General features: G+C 40.8%; 2 protein-coding genes across 2 annotated transcripts; both read left to right on the top strand.

Annotated features, from left to right (window-relative positions):
* Positions 1–6,623: 6,623 nt before the first annotated feature.
* Positions 6,624–9,626, top strand: olfml1 (olfactomedin-like 1). Its single transcript, XM_079567725.1, has 8 exons — positions 6,624–6,857; positions 7,560–7,663; positions 7,740–7,927; positions 7,997–8,100; positions 8,189–8,380; positions 8,780–8,960; positions 9,081–9,240; positions 9,316–9,626. Exons 1-8 carry the CDS (start codon positions 6,729–6,731, stop codon positions 9,470–9,472), a joined length of 1,215 nt encoding a protein of 404 aa, XP_079423851.1. The 5' UTR covers positions 6,624–6,728; the 3' UTR covers positions 9,473–9,626.
* Positions 9,627–10,493: 867 nt separating this feature from the next.
* Positions 10,494–25,595, top strand: LOC306972034 (growth hormone-regulated TBC protein 1; the record flags this gene model as incomplete). The annotated part of the gene is made up of 11 exons (XM_079568477.1): positions 10,494–10,686; positions 12,567–12,654; positions 12,789–12,896; positions 13,004–13,193; positions 13,300–13,425; positions 14,027–14,150; positions 14,297–14,366; positions 14,873–14,987; positions 15,081–15,198; positions 17,193–17,305; positions 25,561–25,595. Exons 1-11 carry the CDS (start codon positions 10,541–10,543, stop codon positions 25,593–25,595), a joined length of 1,233 nt encoding a protein of 410 aa, XP_079424603.1. The 5' UTR covers positions 10,494–10,540.
* Positions 25,596–27,805: the final 2,210 nt, after the last annotated feature.

Raw genomic sequence — 27,805 nt, 5'->3', positions numbered from 1 at the left:
TCCTGGGTGGGCCCTTCCTGCTTCTATCCCTCTACGTCACCCATTGTCTCAGCTGCCTCCTGTGCCTGCACCTATCCTCGAACCACCGCCAGACAACACACTCCGTCTGGGGTTGGCGCCATCCGTCCCTGAGCCACTGCCGGACACCTACCTCCGTTCTCGGTGGGCCCCTTCTGTCCCGGAACCACCGCTGGACACCAGTTTCCGTTCGGGGTGGGTTCCTTTTGTCCTGGGGCCGCCGTCAGACTGAGACCTCTGTCCGGAGTGGGCTCTTTTTGTTCCTGTCCCTGCTACATGCCTGATGTCCTAGACCTGCCTCATCCGCCATGGCCCTCAGTAGGCCTTCCGACCAGAGCAATATCCTGGACCTTCTAGTGTCCCTCCGGACTTTCATCTGCCAGCTCCCTCTCACCACTTTGGCCTCCTTTCCTCCCGGTCCTTCGTGTCCCTCCAGTTGCTCCCCTGGTTCTCACTCCATTCCCTCCTCCGGACCCCCTCCACCCACCCGGGGCTGTGTTCATCATGGAACGTCTGGGAGCCGTCCCTTGGTGGGGGGGTACTGTCATGATCTGTCTTCTGTCCCCTGTTTTTAGTTTGTTTCCTGGTCTCGTCCTGTGTTTTATTTTGACGTGTGTTCTGTCCTTGTGATTTTGCTTTGCTTCCCTCGTTACCTGCCTGCCCCGCCCTGATGTGTTTCACCTGTGCCCCGTTTCCTCTTGTATTTATACCCCTGTGTTTCCCTTGTCCTTTGTCGCGTCATTGTCTTTGTCAGCCCCGGTTTTTGGTTATGTCTGGATTTTGTTATTTTTGGTTTTTGTCAGTTTCTTGTTTCTTGATTTTTGCATATATTAAATCTAGTTCCGTTGCAGTCTGCATTTTGGGTTTTCTTCGTACCACCTCAAACCATGACAATTTCAAATGGTACATTAGCTGCAAATACCCACAAAATAGTATATGTAATTTATTTCTTGCTTGCACTCGTTTGAACCTGCCTTAATAAATGACTCCCTAAAATCTGACTGGCTTTTTATCCTTGATCCTCTATATTCCATGCACTGGCAAAAAGTGTCTCTATTAACATTTGCCATTGGGCTTAAACATCAAAGACTGCTCCTGCATTAGTTTGAAGACTTATCAGACTTCATCTAAAACCAGCTTGCTTTCTCATAATCTGACCTTGATGTCATTTAAAATGTACAGGATCTTAGGAGTCACGAGAACTCCAATCTTTAGCACTACTAACACTCGAGAAAGAAATCATGGCAACTGCAGTAACCATATTAGTGCACCTCTTTGTTTTTGTCTCCTACAAATATGCGGCTAATATCCTTGCAAAACTTTGAAATGGCTGCTAAGCAGACCATTGTGCCTGATCTATGGTAATAAGACTTTTACTGTATTTTTGTCACAAAGGCTTGAATTTTTGAAAGAATGTGAACAAATACAGAATGCATGTGTTGGAAAACAGAAATTAAATAATACTTTTCCAAATCAACAAAGCTGCAAAACTTCCTAAACCTAGCACTGTGGCGAACTCAACTAGTGCCATTGATCATGATCTTTAACACTTTTATGGTCAAAACAAAAACACGCCCCGCTCAAAAATCCTGGACCCAGTCAATTTGCACCAAAAACTAATCTCCATCTCAGCCATTAAAATATTTTCACACAATAATCTGTCAATATATTTTTCTTGAGTTCCTTCCTCTATGCCAGGGGCAAAAATATATCAGGAGTGTATCGCCCGGGTCCTTAAACAAAAGCTAGAGTAAAATATGTTTCGATTGGGAATATACTATTGAGGAAACTTTTTTCAATAAATGAATATTAATGAGCCTGACAGGACTGTAGCCTCGGCTTCCACTTGTATTGCACTTTACAAGCCTGTGTCACAAGTCTCTGCTACACTGAAGTCATTATTCATTCACTCAGCACTTTGTGGTGGTAAACTACTATTGTAGCCACAGCCGCCTAGGGGCAGACTGTCCATTTACCAAGTGTATATAATGTGTTGTTTATATCCTGATCTCTTCTTATGTCAGGGCCCTCTGCTGGACATGTGTGGAATTCTTTCCTTTCTCTATTTAAGATGCCCCCTAGTGGCTGGAGTGAGCATTCAGGTTATTTTTTTTTAAGAATTCATAACTCCGCACAGGAATGGGCTGGAGACTTAGTGTTTTTTTTTTACATACTCAGGAATTTGTCCTCTACAAGTCAGGGGCCGTATTGAATCATCTCGCAGACTGGATTTGGCCCGCGGGCCGCCCGTTGGAGACCCCTCCTCAATGCATTCTCATAAATCCTGTCACTATGGCAACTGATGTCCTTGAGTTGGACACCTTTTCCTCAGACCCATAGAGCATCTATTACATGCATCTGCATTCACACTTGACCAATGGGAAATATCGAGCAATTTAGTTCTTGCAGTTTTGTTTACTTATTTCAGAGTGGACCTCGAAACCCACTCGGGGTTCCCAATGTAATCTACAGGTCAATACATCTACAGGTCAATACACCTGTAGATGTGTTGACCAATGCGTCAAGACGTCTTTCATGCTGCTATTCATATCCACTAATATCTCCATTTTAGGCTTAATTTGAAATCCTACACAAACTATCCTATTATTCTGAGCCACCATGGCCCATGTGAAGGCCAACTTTTATTCTTCCGATCTTTGCACAAGTTAGAGGGTGCAGAGTGATATTTTTGGACTACACCATCCAAACACTCTACAACTATTGTCTGTTAAAGGAGACTAATGGTTTTAGTCCCGAAGCTCATTTTATTTTAAATGCCAGACCTGTCCCCTCTCCTGTGTACAGAATCAATCACTGTAAAGACTACAACAGGAGACTGTGCTTCTGCCTCTTGTTTCCAAAGTTTGTTCATGAATAAATCAGTATAGTCTACAATGGGGCAAGAAGATTGATGTAAATATGATGTTATGTTTCTTTAAGCACAGTATTAACACATGTATGGTCATTTTAATTCTGACAAAAAACATGAAAGGTCAGTAGTTATGAATTAAAATCATACTGTAATATTCAGCATAATTATTTACTATGCTTTTCAAGCAAAAGCCTAGATGAAGATCTGAACACATCAAAAGTTTCAAAACTGAGAAGAGAGGCAACGACTGACAAGGAAATGGCATGCTAAGAAACAATAGATCGCTGCCACATTAAGACTAATTAATTTCTGTTCCTGGGGTTGACTTGGCATTCACCTTCGTCGGCTGCACCCGGGCGCACCGCTGTAATTACATTTTTAATGGCAGCACCTTAGGGAGTCAGACATCCTGCTGACAGAGAGACAGGTCAGGTTGGGGTGGAGTGAAGCAGGGCAGCAAGGGGGCACAGAAGGTCAGATACATGACATCCTCATGCACATTACATTTTTCAACTTATGTAAGTCTACTGACACATGCAGCATACCTTATTTGTACATAATATAGCAGTACCAAATACTTGTACTGCTACAAGTATTTGCTACTGCTAAATACTTGTATTTAGCAAGTATTTAGCAGTACCAAAGTCATAGAAGTAGACACTTGTAATGCAGTCTACTTCTATGACTATATATAAGTTAAAGAAAAATGTTTCCTTTTATGTACTCGTTACATTTACAACACATCATACGTACATCATTTTCTATTGATATTTCCCTGTCTGTCCATCCACATGTCAGCAGCACCTTCCTGCTCTGTCATTACAACATCATCTGCTACCGCACTGACTGGCAGCAAAGGTCACCTGCATTACTCACTTCCACTCAACATGACCAGGAGGTCACACGTGATGTTACAGCAGACAGCTCCAGGGACTCGTTTCCCTACAACGTATCAACTCAAGCACCAACCCAACAATGTCCTACACTTATATGGCGCTTTTCAAGATTAAGGTTAAGGTATACTTTATTAATCCCCTCAGGAAATTCATTCTCTGCATTTGACCCATCCTCAATGCCGCTGGAGCGACCTGTAGGAGCAGTGAGCTGCCAGCATGGGCCGGCGCTCGGGGACCCATCTCCATGATGTGCAGCCAGGCTGGTGGTCAGAAACACCTGGCTGGAGGATTCACCTATTGTACATGTTTTTAGTGGTAGGGGAAACCGGAGCACCCGGAGGAAACCAGGGCAGACACGGGGAGAATACCAAAGTACTTCAAAACTCTGTGGTGGTAAGCTTGTAGTCACAGCTGAGAGAAAATGTCTTGCCCAAGGATTGTCAGTATGCAGTTGTTGGAGATAGATTTGAACCACTGACCTGTGGATCCATTGTGGATGTATGCTCTAATCACTAAGCCACTGTTGTGCCAAGTTCACAGAGCCTCTCATTTCCACACACTCTCCACCTTTATAGCTTGAGGCTTCCAAGATCAGATAACAAGGCTGTATGTATGGATTTGTAAATATAACTTTTACAAGATTATTAGGTGTGTTTTCATCACTGAGCTGACAGTCTTGTATTGCTGATTCTCCATGGATATTTTATAGCTATGAACAACAAACAAGAATCAATCTTTCATCAGGTTACATACAGTGTGCTGACATGTACAACAGCCTCCCCAGAGAGCAAACATACTGGTGTTCACATTCCGCTCTGTTTGTCATGTCAGTTCTATACATTACCCTACAATGGGGCATGTCCCCTTTACATCTCCCATTCCTGTGGTAGAGCACCACCTCCTGGAAACTGGCTGCTGTTGTTCATGTGAAGACAGTCTTGACGGAAAATTATACAAAGCAGAGATAAATGACTTGCAATGTATTTCTATTTTGTAAAACATCCATGTAAAACAAAGGACTTTTGATACAGTGATTAGAATTTGGATTTGAATCATTTTTTGACTGTACGTTTTACAAAGAAGATATTTCTTGCTTAGTATAATCTTTGTGGCCAAACCTTATGCTACCTTATGTAGTAGTATGTTTTAATATTTTCAGCGAACCTATTGATGCACCCACCTTTGCCTATTATTAAATGAAAATGAATCTATCCGTTTTTTAGGTTTTGAACAAATGCCACAGATTAACTGTATTTAAAGCATGCAACTTTGCAACTTTTTAAGTGAAAAAACAAAACAAAAAATATTTGTGTATATTTGACCTTTTAGTGACTCAGTGGCTTTATGGGTGCAGCACAGCACCTATGTGTTCCCTCATAGTGGCCTTTATGACACTCATGGATTAGTTGTTTTTATGGGTTCATACCAGAAACTGCCCAGAAACCCCAAAACAATTGATTCTGGAGCATCATAGGGGGAAAGCAAAGGTGCCAAGCTGCACCCATAAAGCCACTGTTTTTTTTTTTCACTTAAAAAGTTGCATAGTGCACCTTTAAGCTAAACTAAACCACTAAAGTAAAATTAAAATATATATATATATAAATATCTGTTCAGCAGCAAAAGTCCTGTTAAATCATCTTCCAATTGCATAATGGTTTCAGTACCATGTGTTGTATGGCCCTGCTAAGCTTAGCTGGAGGCAGATGTGCTCTTTCATCATGTGACTTCACAGAGAACCAGATGGAGATAAAGTTCAAACCATCGGCAGCTGACCAGCACCTGTCCTTCATAAACGCACTGTTGGATAACAATCAAAAGAACTATATCTGGACCAAGGATATATTAAAATAAGAGCCCTTTGAAGACACAAGTACCGCAACAGAACTGACCTACATACATATTGAAATATATACAATTGTAACAATCCAAGCTATACCACAATTATAATTCCTAAAAAATCTCTTTCAAATAACATACCTTTTTTTTAATTCTTTTACTAAATCGAGTAATACATGTTATCATTATTATGATATTGATTTGTGACAGCTCTAAATGTTTTGCAGTTCTTTTTGTTAATATGTGAATTGTATAAAGAAACCCAGGAAGAGCAACAGTAAACACTCATCCCGGTCTGTCTCTGCTTCCACTTTTGGTTTGGTTACTCATAACTTGCATTCTCATAATCAAAAGTGGAACGCTAAGGGACTGAACAAGCCAAGAGTTGCAAAACAGCTTTCGAAAGAGGAAGATTATACTAAGATTATTTATAAAGCATAGGCGAACTGTTAACTAACAATTATATCAACACATACAGTACCCCTTAGTATGTCTAGGCAAGCATACTGTTTGCATGGGAATCTTGCATGGGAAGAGAGCAACAGAGGGAGAAGCAAGAAGTGTTTTTTTTTGCTTTTGTTCTGAAACCTCACATCATTTTCTCACCATGTTGTGAGGTCAAATGAAAAGTCCTGTTAGTAATAATTTGTAGCAAACAGCTGAGTGGTGATGTGTTGACGCAGTCTGGGCGAAGGGAAACATAAAGAACAATGCCTCTCTATAACTATGGGAATCTTGGGTTTGAGATTTGTAAACAGTGGTTGTTCTGATCCTCTGCGCCGTAACAAAACAACCATCATCAAAAAACTGCTCTGACTAACTGAGTCTTGTTCCTACAACTACCACTTTTCTCTCTCATACTTTTTAGGAACCAGATCCAGGATATGGAGGTGGGAGGGAGGAAGGGTGGAAGGGTGGGAGCAAAGGAAAATAGGAAAAAAAATACAGATTCTCAGATGTGGGACTGAGGGTGAGGTCCTGGATCAGAACCTGCCCACGACTTTTCGGAGTGAGCAGGAAGACACTTAAAGCTGCAGAACGCTGTCAAGGAAATCCGTAAATAATTGCAAATACGACTGCCTGGCAAGGACATCATCCACATAAAGATGTTGCGCAGCCTGTTTCTTCTCGTGGCTCTACACCTGTGCGTGGATCTGGTCCCAGTTCAAAGCCAGGGATCTCAACATGACAATTTCATTATACAGTATCTGGAGCGCAGGCTGTCTCAGATAGAAGTAAGTGTGCGCAGTTCAGTTTGGCTTCTCGTTAAGCAGACAACTCAAGTAAAGTACTGTAAAGTTGGGCTTGCACAAATAGAATACATACAAATCTGTTGTCTGCCCTATTTTATCATGTGAGAAATGGTAAATAATGTAAAGCAGTGTTAGTTTGGCTAGAAAAGTTTGGGGGTTTGTTAGTTTGGGGTATTGATCAAGCTCAAGTAAACTCTGCTGTAAACTATAACAAAGGGGTTTGCGTGATGATAACATCTGGAGACAATATTTCTTGTTTCCAACTTCTGTCAGGGTTTGTGGTACAAAAGATCTCCTTGTTTAAAAAGTGAAGTAATGATGTCCATGCAGCTTCCCTGGATAAAGCAGGATTTGATACATTGTGGAATTAAAGCAGTGTCACGTATCTGTGCGGTCTCTTGTTAGAATAAACAATGTAAGCAACAGTTACTGCAGAAAACATTGATCCCAATCCCTTTGTGCCAAGTGTCTGCATCCTCATAAGGGATTCTTTAGCTTGCCACAAAAAGTCATACATATCAGCATTATCAGGGGATGTCAAAGCAAGCTTCTGCTCCTGAGTGCCATTTGGCCAGCAGTTTGTTTTTATCGTACCACTAGCATACCCTGAATTAAACTTACCACCACGGATACCTCTTCACACCACCTCCTTGTTGCTATAACGAAGGGATTTTCTAATTACAGGAGCGCCTGAGCCAATGTGAGCAAAACAGCATCAGCGCCACACAGAAAATCTACGAGCTCTCCTCAGATCTCAGAGGCCACATGTCCACTCTGGGCGTTTTACGGTAGGCTGGAGAAATGTATGAAGTGCTTATTAATCAGTTACAGTTTATCCAAGTCACTGAGCCCCCTTATCTACAGGTCTGACGTGAAGACTCATGTGGACAGTGTCTCCACTCGGGTGGAGCGAGTGGAGAGAGAGCTGGAGTATCTAGAGAACAAGTTCCCCACGCAGTCAGACATCGAGATGGAGGAGGCCCTGCTCGAGCAGCAAATCAAAGACATCGAGCGTGAGCTGAAGCAGAAGGCCAAGATGAAAGTCGAGAATGGTTAATATCTAAATTAAATCTTATACAGGAACAAAACATAATAAATACAGTAACGGATGTTTCAAATAGACTGTAGCACTGTGCTAACCCAAATCAAGTCTCTGAAGATTGTGAAGAAAACTGGAGACACTTCAGGATCCTGGTTTGAAGACCCTTCAGAGGGGTCAAACAAGGTCAGCTCAAACCTTTAGTATGTGGAGCTTTCCATTTTATTGGGTCGACGAATGGGCCAGTAAGGGTGCAGTGTGTGATGAGTTGCAGGTGTACCTGATGAGTGGAATCCGTAACAACACTCTGCTGGAGTATGTTTCTCTGAAGAGCTTCACAGAGAAGGCGGTCACTCCAGCAGCCAGAGAGCTGCAGTTGTCCGTCGATTGGCAAGGCACAGGGCAGGTGGTGTACAACGGGTTCCTCTACCTACACAAAGCAGACACGCCCAATCAGATTCTGAAGGTAACACTTTTTTTTTTTTAATTCAATTTGTCTTGGAGGATATTACAATAGGAATATTGCAATTAGACTGCTAGCAAACAATGAAAAAGACAAGCAGTGTAATTCTAGATTTGCTGAATAGCACATGCAAAAGTGGATTAACAGCACCGTCATTTGTGCAATATTTACTCCTGTAGCATTCTGTCATTTACATATCAGATTTGTGGCCCTCAATACACATCATTTCAAATATTAAATCCGGTGCAACATGGACGCAAAATAGTATATTTTATTTTTCAGCTTGCACTATTATAATAATCTAGCTTGGGATAAAAAATGTTAACCATGACATTGGGAGTATATTTTGAGAATTTAAGACCTGCGTTGGTTGTGAAAGCCTGTGTGTTTGCTTACATGTAGCTTGACTTGCTGAATGGTACAGTGGTGGACAGCACATTGCTTCCTGGTGCAGGCCATATTCCAGTCTACAGTCTGAACCCAAACACATACATGGATTTCGCTGTTGATGAGCTGGGCCTGTGGGTCATCCACACTGACTCAGAATACGAAGGAAACCTTGTCATTACTAAACTGGATGAAGGTAACATGGTCATTTATGCTGCTATCACAAAAATCACTTTTATGAAGTGTTGTTATATAGTTGTTTCCAACCTTTTCCCTTCTGTTCATTTTTTTACTATTTTATTTTATTTATCTTCAGTCAGTTTGGCAGTAGACTATGCCTGGGATACTCAGTGTAAAAGCCGTGATGCAGAGGGAGCCTTCTTCATTTGTGGAACTCTGTATGTGGTCTATAATACTCGCTACGGAGGACGCTCCACTGTGCAATGTCTCTTTGATATTCACGATACCATTCACAGGTCAGTTCCGCACAGACTGACAGTTGTTTGTGAATTACACTGTTGATAATGGACTATTTACCTTTATTTTTACAGCAACGAGAGCCCGGTGATTTTCTTCCCAAAGCGATACACAAGCCACAGCAGCATTCACTACAACCCCAAAGACAAACAGCTGTATGCCTGGGATGACGGCTACCAGACTATTTACAAAGTGGAGATACAACAAAATGAGGATGTTACTGTTCAATGATTATGACAAAAGGATAAGGATTCGTAGTTTTGCAAGGACATAAGACCGACAATAATTTGCAAAAGAAGATTGATAGCCTATTTTTAATGGTGACATGGTCATTCTCGCTGCCACTGGATGGGAATTGCGTAATTATTTAGTAAATTAGTACATAACTGACCAATATAAAATGTATGCCAACAGAATAAATGATATCAGACAACAACATTTTTTCCATCTTGTGAAACAAAAGATGTTTCTGCAAACTGCAGTTATGGTGTCTCGATTTTGTGATGTACCTCGGGCTCCAGAGTCAGGGACGGATGGAGCGTGAGATCATCAGACTGTGATGTGGTCGCTGTAGCGCCACTGTGAGGAAGAGGGAGTTGAGTCGGGGGCAAAGCACTCAATTCACCGGTCGATCTACATTCCTACTGCCACCTGCTTTGGTCATGAGATCTGTGTCATGACCAAAGGACAAGATTGTGGGTTCAACACATTTTACATCTCTAAAGTAACCTTAAAGGGACTAGATGCAAGGCACTTCGACCAAAGTAACAACTTTTGAGTGACAGTGCAGGATTTTAGAGGCAGATAGTGAACAGGTCTGAGCTCATTCTTCACATTACCACATGGCTGGAACATGTAGGGGGATGAAAATACTTAGTTTTAACATGCTTAAACTCCGTATAGTCCCTTTAAAGATTAAATAGCCTGTGTAATGGCCAGAATATGAAATTGCTTGATGTTAATAAAAACTACAGAAAAACGTCCTTATAAAGTAGAACATAAGTCAGCTTTCTTGAAAGGCTACTTTCTTGCCTCTGCCCTTGAGTTTCTTGGCCATTAAATGACAGCCTCGGCCTGCCCACATGGAAACGCTGGGACCATCTGGGACGCCTTTGTTTGCCTGTGATCTCACCCCGTCCCGCCCATTTTCGGTTGGCCTGTGCCGTCAGAGGAGGCGGGACTAACTGGACTTTGTTCACAGCTGATTTGACAGCCGCTTGTTTCAAACCCTGACCATTCTCTGCGGCTTTGAGTCACACCGATACAACTAAAACAGATCTGTGATGGGCCGTGGTCAACATGGAGAGAAGAAGTAGCAGCGCAGGCAGCAGGAGGAGAAGCTGGACTCTCAGAAGGCGCAGCGAGAACGTGCGATTTGATGAATTCGGCTTCGCTATCACTAAAAAGAAGGGGCAAAAACTTCTCCATAGATGTCACGATTACAGGTGCGAGATACACAACTGATAACTATTTGGCAACAGGGTGATATTAGCGGGGGGCTGTCATAGGCTACTGAAGGCTAAAGGGTCTATCTGGTTCTCATGGTTTTATATCATGAAATGTATACAATATATTGCTAAATATTTCCCAAAAACTTTGATCATTTTCACGTGACATTGACCGTTTCCCAACCAACCGGGGTACAGACTAGGGCTCAATCCGAAACCATCAAATTGTAGCCTCTAAGCACTAACACTAGCAACTAACTCCTTAACCTTTCATGGGGTCAACTGTTAGACCTCTATGCAGTTAGGGAACTAGACCTTCAGCAGCATTTGAACAATCCGTCCGTCCTTAAACAGGGGAAGGGGAAGTGACATCACCAACAGCTGCTTTTCTTCTTCTTTAAAGTTATTGGTGGAGTGCAAGCCAAACAAAAGTGCATGTCGCCCCCTAGTGTACAGTGTCCAACAACAACATAGTGTCCAAACAAAGACATTTAAGGAAAAAAATAAATCCAAATGATCCAAACATTTCCCTTTAGTGTTATTTTATTTCAACAGCTGTTTCATAAAACTACATTATGCAAATGATCCATGTGGCTTAAGTTTCTACTAAATGAAAACAAAAGCATTTAATCTGTTTCCTGAGTTTACTCTTTAACACTGACATGTGACTGAGCTGTGGAGACGACAACATGGATTTATCACTTTATAAAGTTTGGCTTGTGCAGAATCTTAATTTTTAATTATTATTATTTTTATTATTAAATGTGGTCCTGTCAATCAACAGTGGTTGCGCATGAATCACTCGAGGGTGGGGGCGAGGGGGGTGGGGGGATTTGGCGCAGTGGCTTGTGGGATGGCACATAGCTCCTAATCACTGGTTAGTTAGCATCAGAGGTCCCTATGCTAAAGTGGCCATGATAGTTAGCATCAAGGCTCCTTTTCCTAACTACTTCCTAACTGACTTACCAATTCGGAGGCAACTTGCCATGGCGGACGCTGACGCACATCCGGTTTGGCGTAAGAGCTCTTAGCAATCTGCCCGTTTCGGAACCAGCCCCAGGGACTAGGGATGGGCGGATCGATACCAAAGTATCGATATATCGATACCAAACGGCTACTTTTAAAGTATCGATATTGGGCAAAAAGTATCGCTACTAATTTGCATATGTAAAAGGAAGGCGGGGCAGCAATTATCAACACAAAAGGATGATTTATTTCTTTGTTCTGAGCCAAAACAGTTCACAACAGCAAAGGATTGAACTGAGCCAGTCCTATCATTCTGGTTTAGGTTCTGTTTGTCAAGTATTCCTTTCAAATGTTGTTTATGTATTTAATTTCACATTAACATTGTTTAATTAACCAGTTAAAGTAATATAATTTTAATTGACCAATTAATTATATAAAACAACCAGTTTTAGAAATGTATATTGATTGATATACATTCACCCATATGAAATGACCAGTATCAGTATCGGTATCGACAAAAAAGACCCCAAAAGTATCGGTATCGTATCGAGTCCCTACCAGGGACTCGAAAACCGAGCAGAGAGTACTTGGAACTTTTTCAGATTGCCTTTGAGGTATTCCTATCCAATGAAATGCACAGTCAAGGTGATGTCACTTTGAAGTCTTAGTCGTCACCGGCCCTTGTTAGAACAGTATTAAGCTTACTCTATATATATATATATATATATATATATATATATATATATATATATATATATATTTAATCTGTGTTAATTATAGTAGCCTATTAGTTGTGTTCTATCCATAGTGGTAACTTCAAGAGGTAGGACTCTTCTCTGGATTTCTGGAATTACGGATAACAATGCCACAGATTCCCAATAGTAATGGTTTTACTGTATTGTCTTTGTTAGGTACCCCCAGCTGAGTTCTGTGAGGGTGAAAGAGCTGTGTGAACTGCTCAGCTACTGGAATGGAGCCAGCTTCCTCTGTAAGAACCAGGTAATGTTCTCACTTCAATATTAAGAAACCACCAACAATGGTATTACAGCAAAGCTACGTTACAAGTCCAACTAGTAAAATAATCAAGGCTTCTTGGGAATAACTGTTATATTGTAGCAATTGTTTGTTTTAAGATTGAAAGATTCATCCGGATGGGAATTCCTTCAAGTCTGCGAGGTCGTGTGTGGAGGTGCCTTCTCTCCGTTGATAATATGAGACAAACAAGCCATTTTAACTATGAGGTAAAGTCCCATCAACACCTTTTTAAGAATTAATTCACTTCCATTGCACATAAATTTAATGACACGTTGTAATTTATTTTTCTGTTTTTGAATTTCATGTCCAAAAGGCCTGTCTTGCAGAAGTACGAGGACCTCTTGTAGACCTGGGCGTCAGTGAGTATGGCATTTTGTCAGCCATTGCCACATTAAGTGAGACACAGAATGATTTGGAGGCAAACCAGCAGCAGTCCACCAGCTTAGAAATGCGCTTCGCTGTGGACGACATCACTCTCTTCAGACAAATAGCTCTGGACTTGCGTAAGTCTGTCTCTTGCGTGTGTAGATTAGTCAAACTAAATTTAATTTGTTGCATGAACCTTTAAAACCAAAGCTAGAGGGCAGTAAAAGTACAAACATTTTACAGAGCGCTCCTTCCCCACACACCGCTCTCTGTTGGGGAACAGTCCAGAAGCCATCGAGGGCCAGGCTAAACTCTTCCGAGTCCTCATTGCCTATGCCAGATACAACCCTGAGGTCGGATACTGTCAAGGTAAGCTGATCTTTATAGATGTGTTTTTCAACCACTGTGCCGTGGCACACTAGTGTGCCGTGAGATATTGTCTGGTGTGCCTTGGGAAATTATGCAATTTCACCTAGTTTTTTGTTGTTGTAATAAATTCATTATTATCCGCAAATAATGTACAGTTTTCAAATGTCTGTGCCCTCTAGTGTTTCGGCAGAGTAACCATGTAATACTCTTCCATATCAGTAAGTGGCCGCAGGTAGCTCATTTGTGATGATCAATGGCATTGTGTCTAGCGAGACTATATGGTGTTCCTACTGAATATAGGCTACAGAGTTACTTTTTTTTTTTTTTTCTGCTGGTGGTGTGCCTCGGGATTTTTTCAATGAAAAATATGTGCCTTGGCTCAAAAAAGGTTGAAAAACACTGCTTTATAGAACAGACATTACTGCAATACCTACACTGGCCACTTGATGGTAGCAGGAGGCAGATAATGCAAACAGTATGTGGTTCTACTTTGCTGTGTGTAAGTCAGCACTATGTAAGTATTTTATAAACTGATCATGAAAGATATAAACAATGTTGTGTTTTGGATCATAGCAATGCTCCATGTCTCATATGTGAACAGGGATGTCCTACATCGCAGCAGTGCTGCTGATGCAGCTGGCAGAGGAGGAAGCATTTTGGGCTCTTACGACTCTATTGGATCAACCGCAATATGTTGCTGACCTTTATGACATGAACCTGTCAAAGTAAGACCCTACATTGTGCCATCAGAGGATCTGAGGTCGAACAAAACTAAATAGTTTACAATTTTATTTTATTTGAAATAATCAGTCTGGGATTTTTTATTTATTTTTTCTCAAGATGAATCAATTGTGTCTTTGTGTCTCTTCAGAATCCAGCACCAGGTCAAGGTTTTTGACCAGCTTCTGAAACACAGAAAACCTATACTCGCTCAACACCTGGTTTGTATTACTTTAGTTTTATTTGTGATAATACTGTATATTCTTTGACTCTACTTCTTTGTTGCTGAAAGCAGCACAAACAATACACTATAATACTATAATACACTATAATTAAATTCACCACAACAACATGTAACAGGTACCTTTTAAACAGATTTAAAAGGTATATTGTATGATGTTGTTTTATTATCCACATTTTATTAATTCACAAAGTTGACCAAGCTGCTGGATTTCTTTTCTTCACTTAAAGTAGCAATTGTTTAACCTGCTGAAATGGCTTCAGGGACTTTCCCTGGGCTAACTCTCACATGCTTGTTCAATATCATTTCTCCTGACATGCTTGAGCTATTGGTTCTAAACATTGTAACATTGTTGTAGGGATTTCTAATAATTCTCTCATTACATTTCCCTGGTATGTGCTTCACTGAAGATATTAGTTGATACTAATTTCTAAATAATATTTTTGTAGTATGAACCTCCCTTCTGTATGTGCGCTGTCTTTTCAGGAGTCAGTTGGAGTTTTGACAGTTGACTTTGTGATGCGCTGGTTTCTCACTCTCTTCACTTCCCTACCCTGCTGGGACTCCGTGCTAGCTGTCTGGGATCTTATTATATTGCATGGTATGTGCGCACACATACACACACACACTCCACTTCAATGCTCTTGAATCGTTTGTCGCTTGATTGGTGGGTGCCCTGCTTGTATTAACCCAGGCCTGTCAGCTGTTTTCCGAACGGCGCTGACCATCATTGACCTGCTGGAGCCTCGGCTGATGGAGCTAAATGATGAAGGGGCCATATTACCATTGCTGCTCCGAGTCCCTGTGGATGTGTGAGTGCTGTCTAGCTAGCAATATAAGATCACCAACATTCATGCAAGGGAAATGACAACATGGGGCCAACCCTCCTATCAAATCAAAGTTTTCCTAAAATCATATACTGATTTTTCTTCTTTTTCCGAGCATACTTCCCAAGTGCCACCCGGAAGCTCATGAATATGAATTTGTCAATGAGAGGTGGGCATGCTTTGACATCTCTATAAATAAAGTGAGATTGTTGCTTCACTTGTTTTGATGCATGTTTGAATAGAATGCCCTTTATGCAAATGAGCTTCTTCAATGGCTCTCTTGAAGTCTCGCCTTACTTCATGAGCATAATCATTGAATGTTTTGCTGACTTTGGATAGTTGTTATGGCAACTCAGTGGGTCATTTATTTTATGTGTGGTTGGTAAAATTGTTATTAATTGATCAAATGCTTTTCATATTATAAGTCAAGTGTAGAAATTCAAACTGGAGTAAATCGATCCTTTCTTATGTGTGTCAATGCAACACCGACGTCACACATACATTTTCATCTTCATGTGAATCTGTACTTCATTCCTAGTAATGTTTACCTGTTGTACTTCTAATGTTTCCTTCCATGACATGCACGTGTAAAAGGCTACATTTAAATAGTCAATGCCATGGATTGAAACAGAAGTATCATGGAGACACAAGGGCAGTGCGGCTGCAGCTCTGGTGTCCAGTGGGCAGCCTGCCATAGTGTCACATTTAGAGGGCCTTGTTTCTTGCTCGATTGGAAGTCCGCACTAAGTGGTTGGTTTGTCTCTTGTGGCAGGATCTTCTTACTCTGGGAAGATAGCTTTAAAGAAAGAAAGGTACAAGACAGAATGACAGATTGACAAAAGGGAAACCCCAAAAAAAGAGCAAACAAAACACACTATTCTGTGGTTTAGTGATGAAAGGTGCAAAATATGTCTAAAAGTCTGGCAAGTAGAGGGTTTACTTTCCAAATGGGACCAGGCGTCGATTGTTTGCCTGTTATTGGTGGTTGACTTTGATTATTCATTTTTGTTTTTGTTTTATTTATTTATTAAGTTATTCACACACACAACCTACAGTGTTTTCCTGGAGTTACTCCTGTTCCACGCAGTACTACCACTTGGGTCTTTGGACGTCACTCTCTTTTGTTCACCCCTTTTTCACAGTCCTCAGTTCCCATAAATCTCCCCGGGCCGTCCATCCTCCCCCTGCTTTCTCCCTCTCCCTCTCTCTCTCTCTCTCTGCGCCCCCTCATTCATTCATTCTTCTTCATTGACACATTGACACTCGTTCTGCTGAAGGGGTTGGCACGTTATTTGTTCACTTCACTCTGACACTACTGGCTTCAGCAAAGTCGAGCCTTTATCCATTTAGACCACCAACCGGCAGGCCTTTATTGCCAAGTCTGATTTCTGGAAATGAAATCCGTAGTAAACCTGCTCAGTGCCTGGAAATTAGAGGAAGTTGCAATGGGATTCTTGTTGTGTTATTGTCTTGTTCTTAGTGTTTGAAATCACTAATTATTAAGCAAAATGTTTTCCTAAAGTTGTTCAGGAGTGTGTGTGGTTTAGAATGTAAGTCTTTTTTCTTCTGTCTTCTCTAGTTGCCTTATGAGTTTTAGGGTACCGTTCCCAAACTTGTTGGCTACCTGAAATCTCTTGATTGTACTTGAGTTATCCAGTAGCAAAAGTTTTCAAAAATGTAGACACTAGGGCTGGGATGCTAAGAATTAAAGATGTTTCGCCTCTTGTTCAAGACGTTTTTTTCTGCCCCAATTCCTTTAGATTAACTTTACTGTATTTGTTCTGTGCTGTACAAACCAAACTTTGTATATAAACAGAAAAAGTTCTTGAAGATAAATGTGCATTGCCAAACTACATTCAAACATACATTAAAGAATGTTAAAAAAAAAACACACACACACACATTAAAGACCAATGCATAAACAAACATTGAGGAAGTCCTAGAACAGCCAGTTACAATTTTAACTTTCCTATTTCCAGAGCCCAGTACACTGTATTGATCTCTGCCCTGTGGAACATGGAGGTGCAGGACTGGGAGCTCAAATGCATGAACAACCTTGTACTGGACGAGACCCTCAGTGAACCCACACCTGGTAAGTTAACCAACACACACACACACACACACACACACACTGCGTCAACAGCCTCTTTGTAAGATGTCAGAGTCCATGGGGAGCATTTAGTGGCTCGGGTTCTGTTCTGTCTTTAGGCCTAGACCACTTAACCTTAAGTAGCACACATGTAACCTTTTCTCATTGCATGCCGCCTTTTATTGTGCACTTTTTATCTTATCGAGTCCACTACTGGGAGTTTTGCAAGACTTTCTAGGGAAGGGAGGTAATGCCTGCATACCAACATTATATTTTACTGCTCTTTCATCCACCATAAAATCCTGTCTCCATCTGACCTTATATAGGGCTTGCTAGTAGTTTTAGACCAATACATGTTCAGAAATGTATGGGATTCTGGTATAAGTATAGTTTTTTAATCACAATTGCAAAACTGGTTAGAAAAGTCACAATTGTTTCTGTGGTAACAAGCTAATAGTTTTTCCCCCCACAGTCAGCCATACTTTGAGGCAAAAAAGAAATCAGCCTTCTTGTTTTTAGTTACCTCAAAACGTTTGCCTGTGTAATTCGAAGGAAAAAAAAAAAAGTTATCTTGTGTTGATGAGGAGAGTTGTGTTTCTACGCTTGTGTGAGTGAGACCTCACAGCTCCAAGGATCAAAGCAGCAGTAAGCTTTTTGAAGGCTGTTCAAGTATCACTCCAGCACGATCTGTAATGCCGTGGCTGCAGTCTCAACTTCACCTAACGCAGACAGGTTGGAATGCTGCCCCTGTGTGCCTCTATGCAGAGTTCTGTGTGTTTGTGTGCGTGTGTGTGTGTGTGTGTGTGTGAGTAGATGTGTGCTGGGATAGGCTCTGGTCTGGATATGAGTCACATGCTGGCTTTCTGGAAAGAAAAAAGGGGGCAGAGAGAGAGTGTAGTCTGTAAAATAAGGTTTGTAGAGGCTATGACTGCTGTTACCATTAGAGCTGTGCACATAGTCGTGATTAAATCTGTCTGTGGTTTAATCATTCAATCAATCTTTATTTATAAAGCGCTTTTCAGCAGATTTAAAAACATCCCCCTCCAACCACCCACACCCTCCTCCTCCCACATAAACAAACGCCTTGTCACATATATACTCACTCCATTCACCTCCCCACTGAGACATATCACACAAGCACATCCACAAAAAAGTGATGGACATAAGACTGAGCACAGATAAACCAGGCAATCAGCTTTTTCATTGACAGATTCTAGCAATTGTTTGGAGTAGAATGTTAAATGTAGAGGAAATCATTAATGTGTTACTTAAAGCAGTACTAAGTAACTTGTTTATCTTAAAAATCCATTTCGTAGTCCCTTTTGGGGTAATACAAGTGTTTATGAGATGACTGGGGGGTCTTTCATCTCCCCCTGGTGGCTCTGGCCAGAAAACCACTATTGCAACTTTCCTGCCTCCGGATAGGAGTCACAAATAAACACAAATGGAATCACGAAGAAGAGCTAACAGGCTTACGGGCAAAGCTAACCGCGGGCTAGCGCCACTTAAACAGTATTTACAGCCAGGTTTGAGTGAAAAATAAATATTTCCATTGTGTAATTGGATGTACAATAGCCCCCTCCCTTTGTCTTTTCTGTCAGTGTAGTATTTACTCTCACGGACAAGTAATGAGTAAGAAAAAAAACACAACATGCTACGACACCTGCAGTGGCGCTTATGGCCTCTAGCGGCACGAGTTACTTAGTCCTGCTTTAAGTTTAAGTTCATTTTGAAATATATATCTCCTGAAGGATTTAAAGTAAAGTTGTTCTAGCGTTTAGTTTAGATTTTTTTATGTTTTGCCGTATCTCCCTGCCAAATATACGTGTAGTTGATCTGAAGTGAAGCAAAGTCAGTTGTAAGTGAATAGACTGTGAGAGTGGTCTGCAAAAACCTGGTTTTGGAGAGACTATAAAAAGAGCACACCAGTTGTAGACAACGGTGAGCTTTTGGGGTCACTTGGAAGCTACAAAGCATATTTTGGGACAAGGCTCATCCATCAGTCTTGTTGTGTATGTTCCCCACCTGGGTGTGTGTGTGCGAGTCACAGTGAGTCATCTGAAGTCGCTCCAGCCTCAGGCACAAGAGGGGCGCGCTGATTCACTCACTGCTGCTGCTACACCTCTGTGTTTTGCTTTTACTTAACATTTTCAGACTGTGTAATGGAGTCTGGAAGGTTGTTGGAGTAATTCTGAATACAGAAGATAAATACTGTATAAATACTTGCATAACAACAGATTGATGTTGTCCAGTTTGCATCTTCTGCCATCAAGTCTGTATGCTTGTGATGTTTAGATTTTTTGGATTGCCCTTATCATAAACTCTACACAGTAAAACTTATTATTTTACAATCATCATGCATTTCAATATTCTTCTGGATGAAGAAGAATTATGATTTTGTGATATCAAACATTCTATGTATTGTGGCTTGAGATGTGTTAAGGCTGTTAATGTCTGATGGTACAATGTCACGTATGTGTGTAATGTATTGTTTCTGAAGATGGCCAATGACGTGCAACTTGTAGTACAGTATATAGTATGGATGTGCTGCCCTCAGACCTGCCTGTCATGTTTTATAATGGTCTAGAGTGAGAATACGTGAAGGGTATTGATGAGATTTGTCGGCCTCTGGGGAGTGTCCAGAAACTGGCTGACTCAGTAAAAGTCCATAAAAGGACGTAGTAAGTTACTCATGTTATGCTGAGTCAGACTGTGGTCTACGTTTTTCTCCGGACCTCCCTCTCCAACACATACTGTTTCTGCTGCCATCAGTGACCTTCTCCAGCCTGCCTTTTATATTGTTTTAGTTTGCAAGTTATGCTACTGCACTCTTACAAACATAGACTATAATAGTTAGAAATAAATATTGAATGCATTTTGCTTTTGTTTGTTGTTTTGGGACTTGGCCGTGATTGGTATAAAACGAGGCGCATGCTCTGCTAAAAGTTTGTCTTCTCAAACTATTTAAACGGCTGCTATTCCAGATTTATATTACAATGCTAATATTAATCGCTCTGTGTTCAACAAATTGGTGGAAGAAATAGTTATCCTTTTTGTTAAACCACAAACCAACTGTCCAGGTTTTACCACATGTAAGGCTCATTGTTGTATAGACTCTATTCACCCACAATGGGACTAAATTTAAAAATTTGTAATACTTTCACAATGTTTACAATTTATAGTCAAAAACAACATCTGTGTCATTGTAATCACATAATGCAGTAGCAGAATTTTGACCTTTTGACATCACAAAGCATTATATTAGTCACTGTTTCTTCTTCAGCCGCCTGTGCAAGTGTTGTGATAATTGCGTTATACTTCCTCCTGAGTTACACCCTCCATGTCCTTTAGGCATCGCTAAATCAGGAGCTCTCTTCTGTCCTGCACCAGTATTTCCTGCTCTAATTCCCCCTCTCCTTTTTGTGTATCCAGTGCTGAAGTAGCAGATGCCGGAGCCCTGTTCTCTGCAGGCTCCTTTGATACAACACTCTGTTTCCCTGTTCGCTTCGTGTCCATGCTAAGTGCAGTGACTCAGCATTTACTTTGCATTTTTTGTCCTCTAAGAATCACCTCCAGCCAGTACTGCAGAATGACTATAGGATGCAGAAAGGCCTGATGCATTCATATGAAAAGATATGCACAGTGCTTTGGAAAGGTGATAACTATACTATAAGACAGGGCTACAAATGCATGTGCTGGGGACGTGCCCGCCCTTCTTGGCTGTTGCTGATCATCAATAGATAAAAGTATGCTTTGTGCATTCATCTTGAACTGAAAAACTGTTTTATTGTGCCATATTAGTACATGAAACCAAACCAAGAAAGGATGTGAAGACGGTCTGAAGGAAAGCAAGGTCAAAGTTAAACATTGGGTCAAAATAAATTGGTTTAGCTTGGAGCAATGGTGCCACACAAACACATTAAAGGGTGAAGTGATAACACCGTTTGTGAGGGTCGCCGTCTGAGATGACCTTCAGAGGTGAGCTGTGTTCTCTGTGTCTAATAGGACGGTGTCTGTGTAGTCTTGTGTTGTGCACCACTATGTTGTTGAAACTACTCCATATCTGCTAAGCTAAATGTATTATGGTCCTTTTCCAGAGCGTAGCCTTAGTATCCTGATCCCGGCTATTAAGTCTTAAAACATACAGCACTGTGCCATTTAATTGTATCAACATCAAGTCTGATCTCTGTTTACAGTTTCATATATTGTAATTGTAATGACATGTTACATATTTTCTAGTGAAAGACTGTTCATCACAGGTGGCGGTGGGTTCGACACGGTGGCTGAGTGGTTCCCGCGCTTGCCTTACAGCTAGAAGGTCCCAGGTTCAGTCCCCAACAAAAACACAGCAAAGATGTACAAAAGTATGCAGTAAAAAATGTGGAACACAGAAACTACAAATGCAGTTACCCGTCGCCATGACTATAGCTGTCGATAAACACTACATTTTTGGGATCAATATTTGTTGTCCTTACATTTATTTGCATTTTTGTCCCTATTTTTCTAATACAGTACCTTACTTTGGGTAAAATTATTGTATCTAATGTTTATTGTGGGTTTTTGAACAAAACTTAGAATGTCTTCAATAGTATCATTTATCTTTTCCTGCCTCAGTATATTGAACTTCAGATTTTGTTTTCGTGATGGACCTGATGCCGATATTATGTGCCCAATGCAGGTCAAATATGGACATTTTTGTGTAAGGAACAAGCAGATTATTGTTGATGACCTTCAGTTGTTGCACGGTTGCTGTGTTCATGTTTATGTTTATGATCCCATTATTATGATATATGAACCAGTGGTGTAAAGCCATTACAGCTCGTTAGTTTGGTGGGAATGTCCTTTCTCTAACCTGGTTAAGATGTCTTAGCCAAGGGCACTTAGCCCAACAGTGACCTCTGTAGCAGTCTCTTTTGCTAAGCTTTGCTCTTTGTAGAAGTTTGTGCTAATCCCACTTACCCCTCGTGTGTTATTTGTTTGTGCCTGACGTGGAATGCCACCTGCCTAATCAGCCCCAGGCCAACCCTCATTAAGCTTCACCTTTGCTGTCTCATTTAACTCCACGGCAAAGGTCTGTGTTGAAAGGTCCACTACGTTTTCCTCCATAGTCCACTTAATGAACCACTTAATAACACTGTCATTAGACAATAAAGAGTTGCAGAACACCGCTCCATACAGTTTAGTAACACACTATAGCTGCTCTGTGACATATTAATTTCACCTAAAATGAAAAATGTTTTTTATATTCTCTTCACAGCCAACATCACCTCTCTAGCTACCATTGGGTTGTTTTTGTGCTGTTTCTTTCTTCATTGAGCACCAGTTGTATGCAAGTGCATGACACTGACTTGGAGGTTTGTGTTTGACATATTCTTCTCCTTAAGTTAGACAACAACAAAAAAGTGTTGAAGTCCTAAGCAGTTACAACAGCTTAAAGCATAATGTTGGACCATGTATAGAGTTAGAGCAATATTAGTGTTGTAAAAAATTCACACAAGATGAAGTTGCGGTGAATCCATGTAGTAAAAGAAACCCAAAACTTGTTTGAGAAGCAGCAGCATATGGAGTTCATTAGTGATAAAAACTACAATGTTTAATTTATTACAAGTTTTGTCAGTTTATCCTGAAGCACAAAGTAAAAAGAAAGGTTGGCATGTCCCTATCTGCCCTCATTAAGCCAGGACGAGGCATATGGTGCAGCAGTGTGCGCATGCCACTTAATTATGAGTCAAATCATTTTCAAATAAACATGTTTGTTAGGGAGCTTATAGGCCATGGTGGTAAGATGGGTGTAATTAAAGCAAAACACTAGAAAAACCAACAGACTGGGCTTGCTGCTGATGCTTTGAGGGAAACCTGCAGGCCTCTCCTCAGCTGTTCTTATCTGCACACCTCCTGAATGTGGCTGAAATAGGAAATGTGTGTGACCTGCTTTTCTGCTCGTGCATGTGTAAAATATACTTTTGTTTTTGAAAGGGAGGAGCCTTTTCCTCACAGAGGCGTGGTTATTTCAATAATTAATATGTTTTTGTAATTATGTGTACTTGCTCTACAATCTGGGGCATTTCCTCATTAAAGAGAGTGCACTGATTTTTATTTGAAATTCATGTCATTCTCTATAATGGAGTGGTTGTTGCAGGAAGAATCCACATGATGGGTTTTGAATCTTGGTATTCATTTTAGAAAATCGATTCATGACAAACCCCTTATGTAAATGAATGATGACATTTCTTTTCAGTAAGGTAGATATAGAAGACTATATATTATGAGAAGATGGTCTTAAGTAGCTACCAAATATAGCAAAACCTGTTCTGTAATTCCGTACTTGAGGTGTTGTTTTTTATTATTATTATGACATATTCAATTTTCAAGTTAGTATATCATATCATACAATATAATGATGACTGTTTACTCCCTGAAGTTTATTTTTTTCCATACACAGAGGAACCATTTTGTTGTTGTTTTTGCTATTTAATGAAATGTTGCAAATATTGAATTGTGAAACGGTTGTGAGTTCAACTAACCTTTATTGAATATCAAGTGGATGCAGTGTAAATTAGTGGCTTGAATTTTGGAAAACCTCTGCTTTTCAAAGGCCGTCCTTTGCCTTCTGTTTCTATTGGCTTGTCAATGATTAATACGTCAGTGCCACTGTTGGAGCCCAAGTGTTGTTCAGAGGTGAATGGTCAGTGCCAGTGCTTCAGTAGGTGCCCCAGCTTTTGGTTTGACCTGTGACCTCTGTGACTGAACTCAGACCTTGGAGTAAGGCTTAAGGGGCTTCTGGGGTAGCCTCTGAATGACAGGGTCCAGTGAGGGTCAGGAGGGGGGATCTGAAGCGAGCAGTGAGATGACTTATGTCATTGAAGTTAAATAAACTAAATTGTATTGTTCTTTGAGACATGTCAGTTTGTCGTGGACATGTTTATTCAATTATGTTTTGAGGCCACAGTTTCCTCTAGTGTTTCTCAGCATCCAGAGACCAAGGCAACGTGGCCAGTTTCAGAGCTGCCACTAACAGGCTGTTGAGTTTTTGTTCCATTAACAAGTTTCTTTACATCATAGTTTCATTATATCACACATTTCTCTTGGCTCTTTTTTTTCTGCTGTCACTCAGAGCTGCTTCTGATGTTGTTAGTAGCTGACAGTCTACATGCTCCAGGGATCATAAATCCGAACTGCTTACCTATAACAAATCATGAATGTGGGCTGACTGCCCACAAGGATACAAGCTTTCTGTATTTATAAACTAGAGCTTGTGATGACTGAGCAGCTTTGTGTTGTGACCTCAAGTTGATTGCAAATTAATCTTTAAGGAATTTGTGAGATGTTGTAAAAAAATCCCAACTGTTAAGTGGAAAATCAACGCTTTCTTTTACAGATCAAAATACTATGATCTTTGTTGACAAAGTCAACAAAGATGTTAACGCACGTTCACCCTTCACCTTGCACAATGGATATTTCATTGTGATTAATAGTGATTTTAATGTGTTTAGTAGATCATAGTAGTGGGTTATTTCTAACAAATGGAAAACCCCGTACACTCTGTGGTCGCTTTTCAGCTCTGCTCAATGGTATCATGTGATATAGGGGTACAAAGCACTAGAGGCACATCTATCTTTCTGATTAGTGTCTGTACTTGTTCTTCAAGTGAAGAAACCTATTGCAGCAAAGGCAGAATGAATTAGACTGTCACTTTGCCTTTAGTTAAAGTATCCAAACCAAGTCCTTTGTAAAGCATCTTGTCCCTTTATCACAACCTCTGTACAATTTACTTTTCATTGTTCTTTATCGACTGCTCATGTTTTTCTTAAACATTTAATCTCTGCAGCAAGGGTTAGGGGTGCTCTGCTATCTATATTTCTGTTGGAAGGCAAACTTATCCTTTTGTGTTATGTGACCTCACTGTATGAGAGGAAGGACGTGGGCAGAGTGAGGACTGCTTTGAACAGACTCCTGTTAAAACAGCTGTGCTTCCTCATAAAGTCCTGCCTATACTTAATACCCACATGTTAGTGGCTGAGATCCCTGCATTGTTTCAAGTACATGTACAAATGTATTATACATTTTTCTTTCACAATTTGTCCTTGGCCTATATTTGTTTTTCTTTTTAAATACTAAGCTAGACTGCACACAGGTTTTACAGTATTTTTTTCTTGTTTATTTCTGACATAGCGTGACTACAAAAAACGTTCAGGAGTGACTCACTTCAGCTCACTCCTAAATGAAGTAACTACGTCTCACCTGTTTGACTTCCACAGAGCGACGTACAACTCCAGTTTTGCCTCGGGCCTAACCTTTAATGTCATTTCATAACCATGCGCATCGGCTCAGCAAGAAAGAGCTGAGGCTGTGAGCACTAAGTGAATCTAGTGCTGACCGAGCAGGCATCGCTAACTGACCTAATGACTCAACCTCCAGCAGCAATGAGCCCTAATGGCACTTTTACTTCTGCTTTCGTTTTTTCATTTTGAGCTCAAGGTAAAACTCGCCCAACTTCAGTAAAGATTAAGTCAGATATTGTTGATAATGATAATAGTTCAAGCCAAGTCAGAGATACAATAGCGTCGCAAAATCAGGCACCACGTGATTAGACTCTCTCCCTGCTCTTGTGCTTTTGCCCCACACACGCTATAAGTGATTGGCAGCCCATTGAGCTGTGTCATGTGAGCTTTCAGGTGCATTTGCTAAGGCCTCCCCGTCAGCCCCCAGAGGACACGCACCAAACCACCACCTCCAAAAGGCTGCGTGTCATCAGCATTCATTCCCCCCACAGTGAGGAATCAGCACAGCACTCTGTCATCTGAGAAAGCTCAGGCAGTAAATGCACCGTCACTGGGGCCCTATCATTACAGCCCAGTGCTGAGTCAGACTCCAACACTGTGGGCACCAGTCTTTATCAATGTTCAAAAACATCAAGTCATTATGGACCACCTCTCAAAACTCTTAGTATGATGCAACTTAAAACAGTTAAAAAGTAACGCTTGTTTCCTTGATAAAATGTTTGAAATACTGATATTTTCCAGCTGTCACAAGTTCAAGACATAGACATGCTATACACATATATTCATTTTTGTTGCTCTAATGATTAGAACTACAGAATTGACATTTTTTTTCGATACCAGTACTTTAACGATGCTTGATTTTCGATACCGATACCTGGACGATACTTTTTCCGATACCCATACTAAAATATTTCGTCTACAGCCAGAAAACAGAACAATAATGTTTGAAAGATCTGTGCTGCTTGTACTGTATATTGGGCATTGTTTATGTTGGTCAACAACAGTTGTTTTAAATGTATCCATCCATTTTCTTCCATTTTATCCGGGGCCGGGTTGCGGAGGCAACAGTCATTTCATTTGTCATTTTTTTATTCATTTCATTCATTTAAAAATGCAACAACAGCATTTAGCATGAATGAAAATGAGCAGAAAGAAGTAAAAACTTATAATGTCTGCCCCTAATCAACACAAAATCATTTACAGTTCCAGTTCACAGTCTCAGCAGAGATGCTCAGACGCACACACGCCTCCTCCAGCTGTTCTGGTGGAGGCGTGTCTTGGGTCTTCCACAAGGCCTCGTCCCAATAGGACATGCCTGGAACCCCTTCCCGAGGGAGGCGACGGGAGAAGACTGTTTTTTGTTGGTACCGGTAGTCCCTGAACTTTTCTTTTGTTTACAGCATGGGTCTCCAAGTAAATTAAGCCGGGGGCTAAAATATATTGGGAATGTATTGCCGGGGTCCGTTAACAAAAGCTCCAGTAAAATATGTTTTGATTGGGAATATATTTTTAAGGAAACCTTTTTCAGTAAATTAATAATAATGACTCTGACAGGACTGTCACCTCGGCTTATGCTTGTTTTGCACTGAACAGATCTGTGTCACAAGTCTCTGCTAAACTGTAGTCATTATTCATTCACTCAGCAGATTGTTCATTTACCACGTGATTATAATGTGTTATTTATATCCTGATCTCTTATTATGTCACTGCCCTCTGCTGGACATGTGGAATTATTTCTTTTCTTTACTTAGGCTGCCCCCTCAAGGCTGGATGTGAGCATTCTGGGTATTTTTAAAAATTCATAACTCTGCACAGGAATGGGAAAGAGACAAATGTGAGGGGCAGACTGAATCATCTCGCGGGACAGATTTTCGGTGGGAGACCTATGTGGGAGACCCAAGGTTTAATGGATGCCCGGGATTAACAGTAGAGTTCAGCATGGTCAGGAGGATGCTGTTTGACATGTGGCAAGTCCACATGAATAGACTTGCCATAAGAAGATATGTGAAAAGAGAAGTCTGGACCTCACTGTGTTGAATGGGTTTAATTGACTAGTTATTACACAGTGCGCTTAGTGCAGATGTGTTAGTCTATAAGTGGCTTGAATATTGTTGTAGTTCTGAGAACAGCATCTTGACATTTTAAAATATTTTAGCTTCTGTGTGTCTTTTGACGGGGCAGTGCGCTGCTACAAATCCCACTCTCTGACCTCATACAGACC

Source organism: Gobius niger (assembly GCF_951799975.1).
Source record: "Gobius niger genome assembly, chromosome: 12".
Classification (NCBI taxonomy): Eukaryota; Metazoa; Chordata; class Actinopteri; order Gobiiformes; family Gobiidae; genus Gobius; species Gobius niger.
Note: the sequence above shows the minus strand (reverse complement) of the source record. Positions and strands in the feature narration are given on the sequence as shown.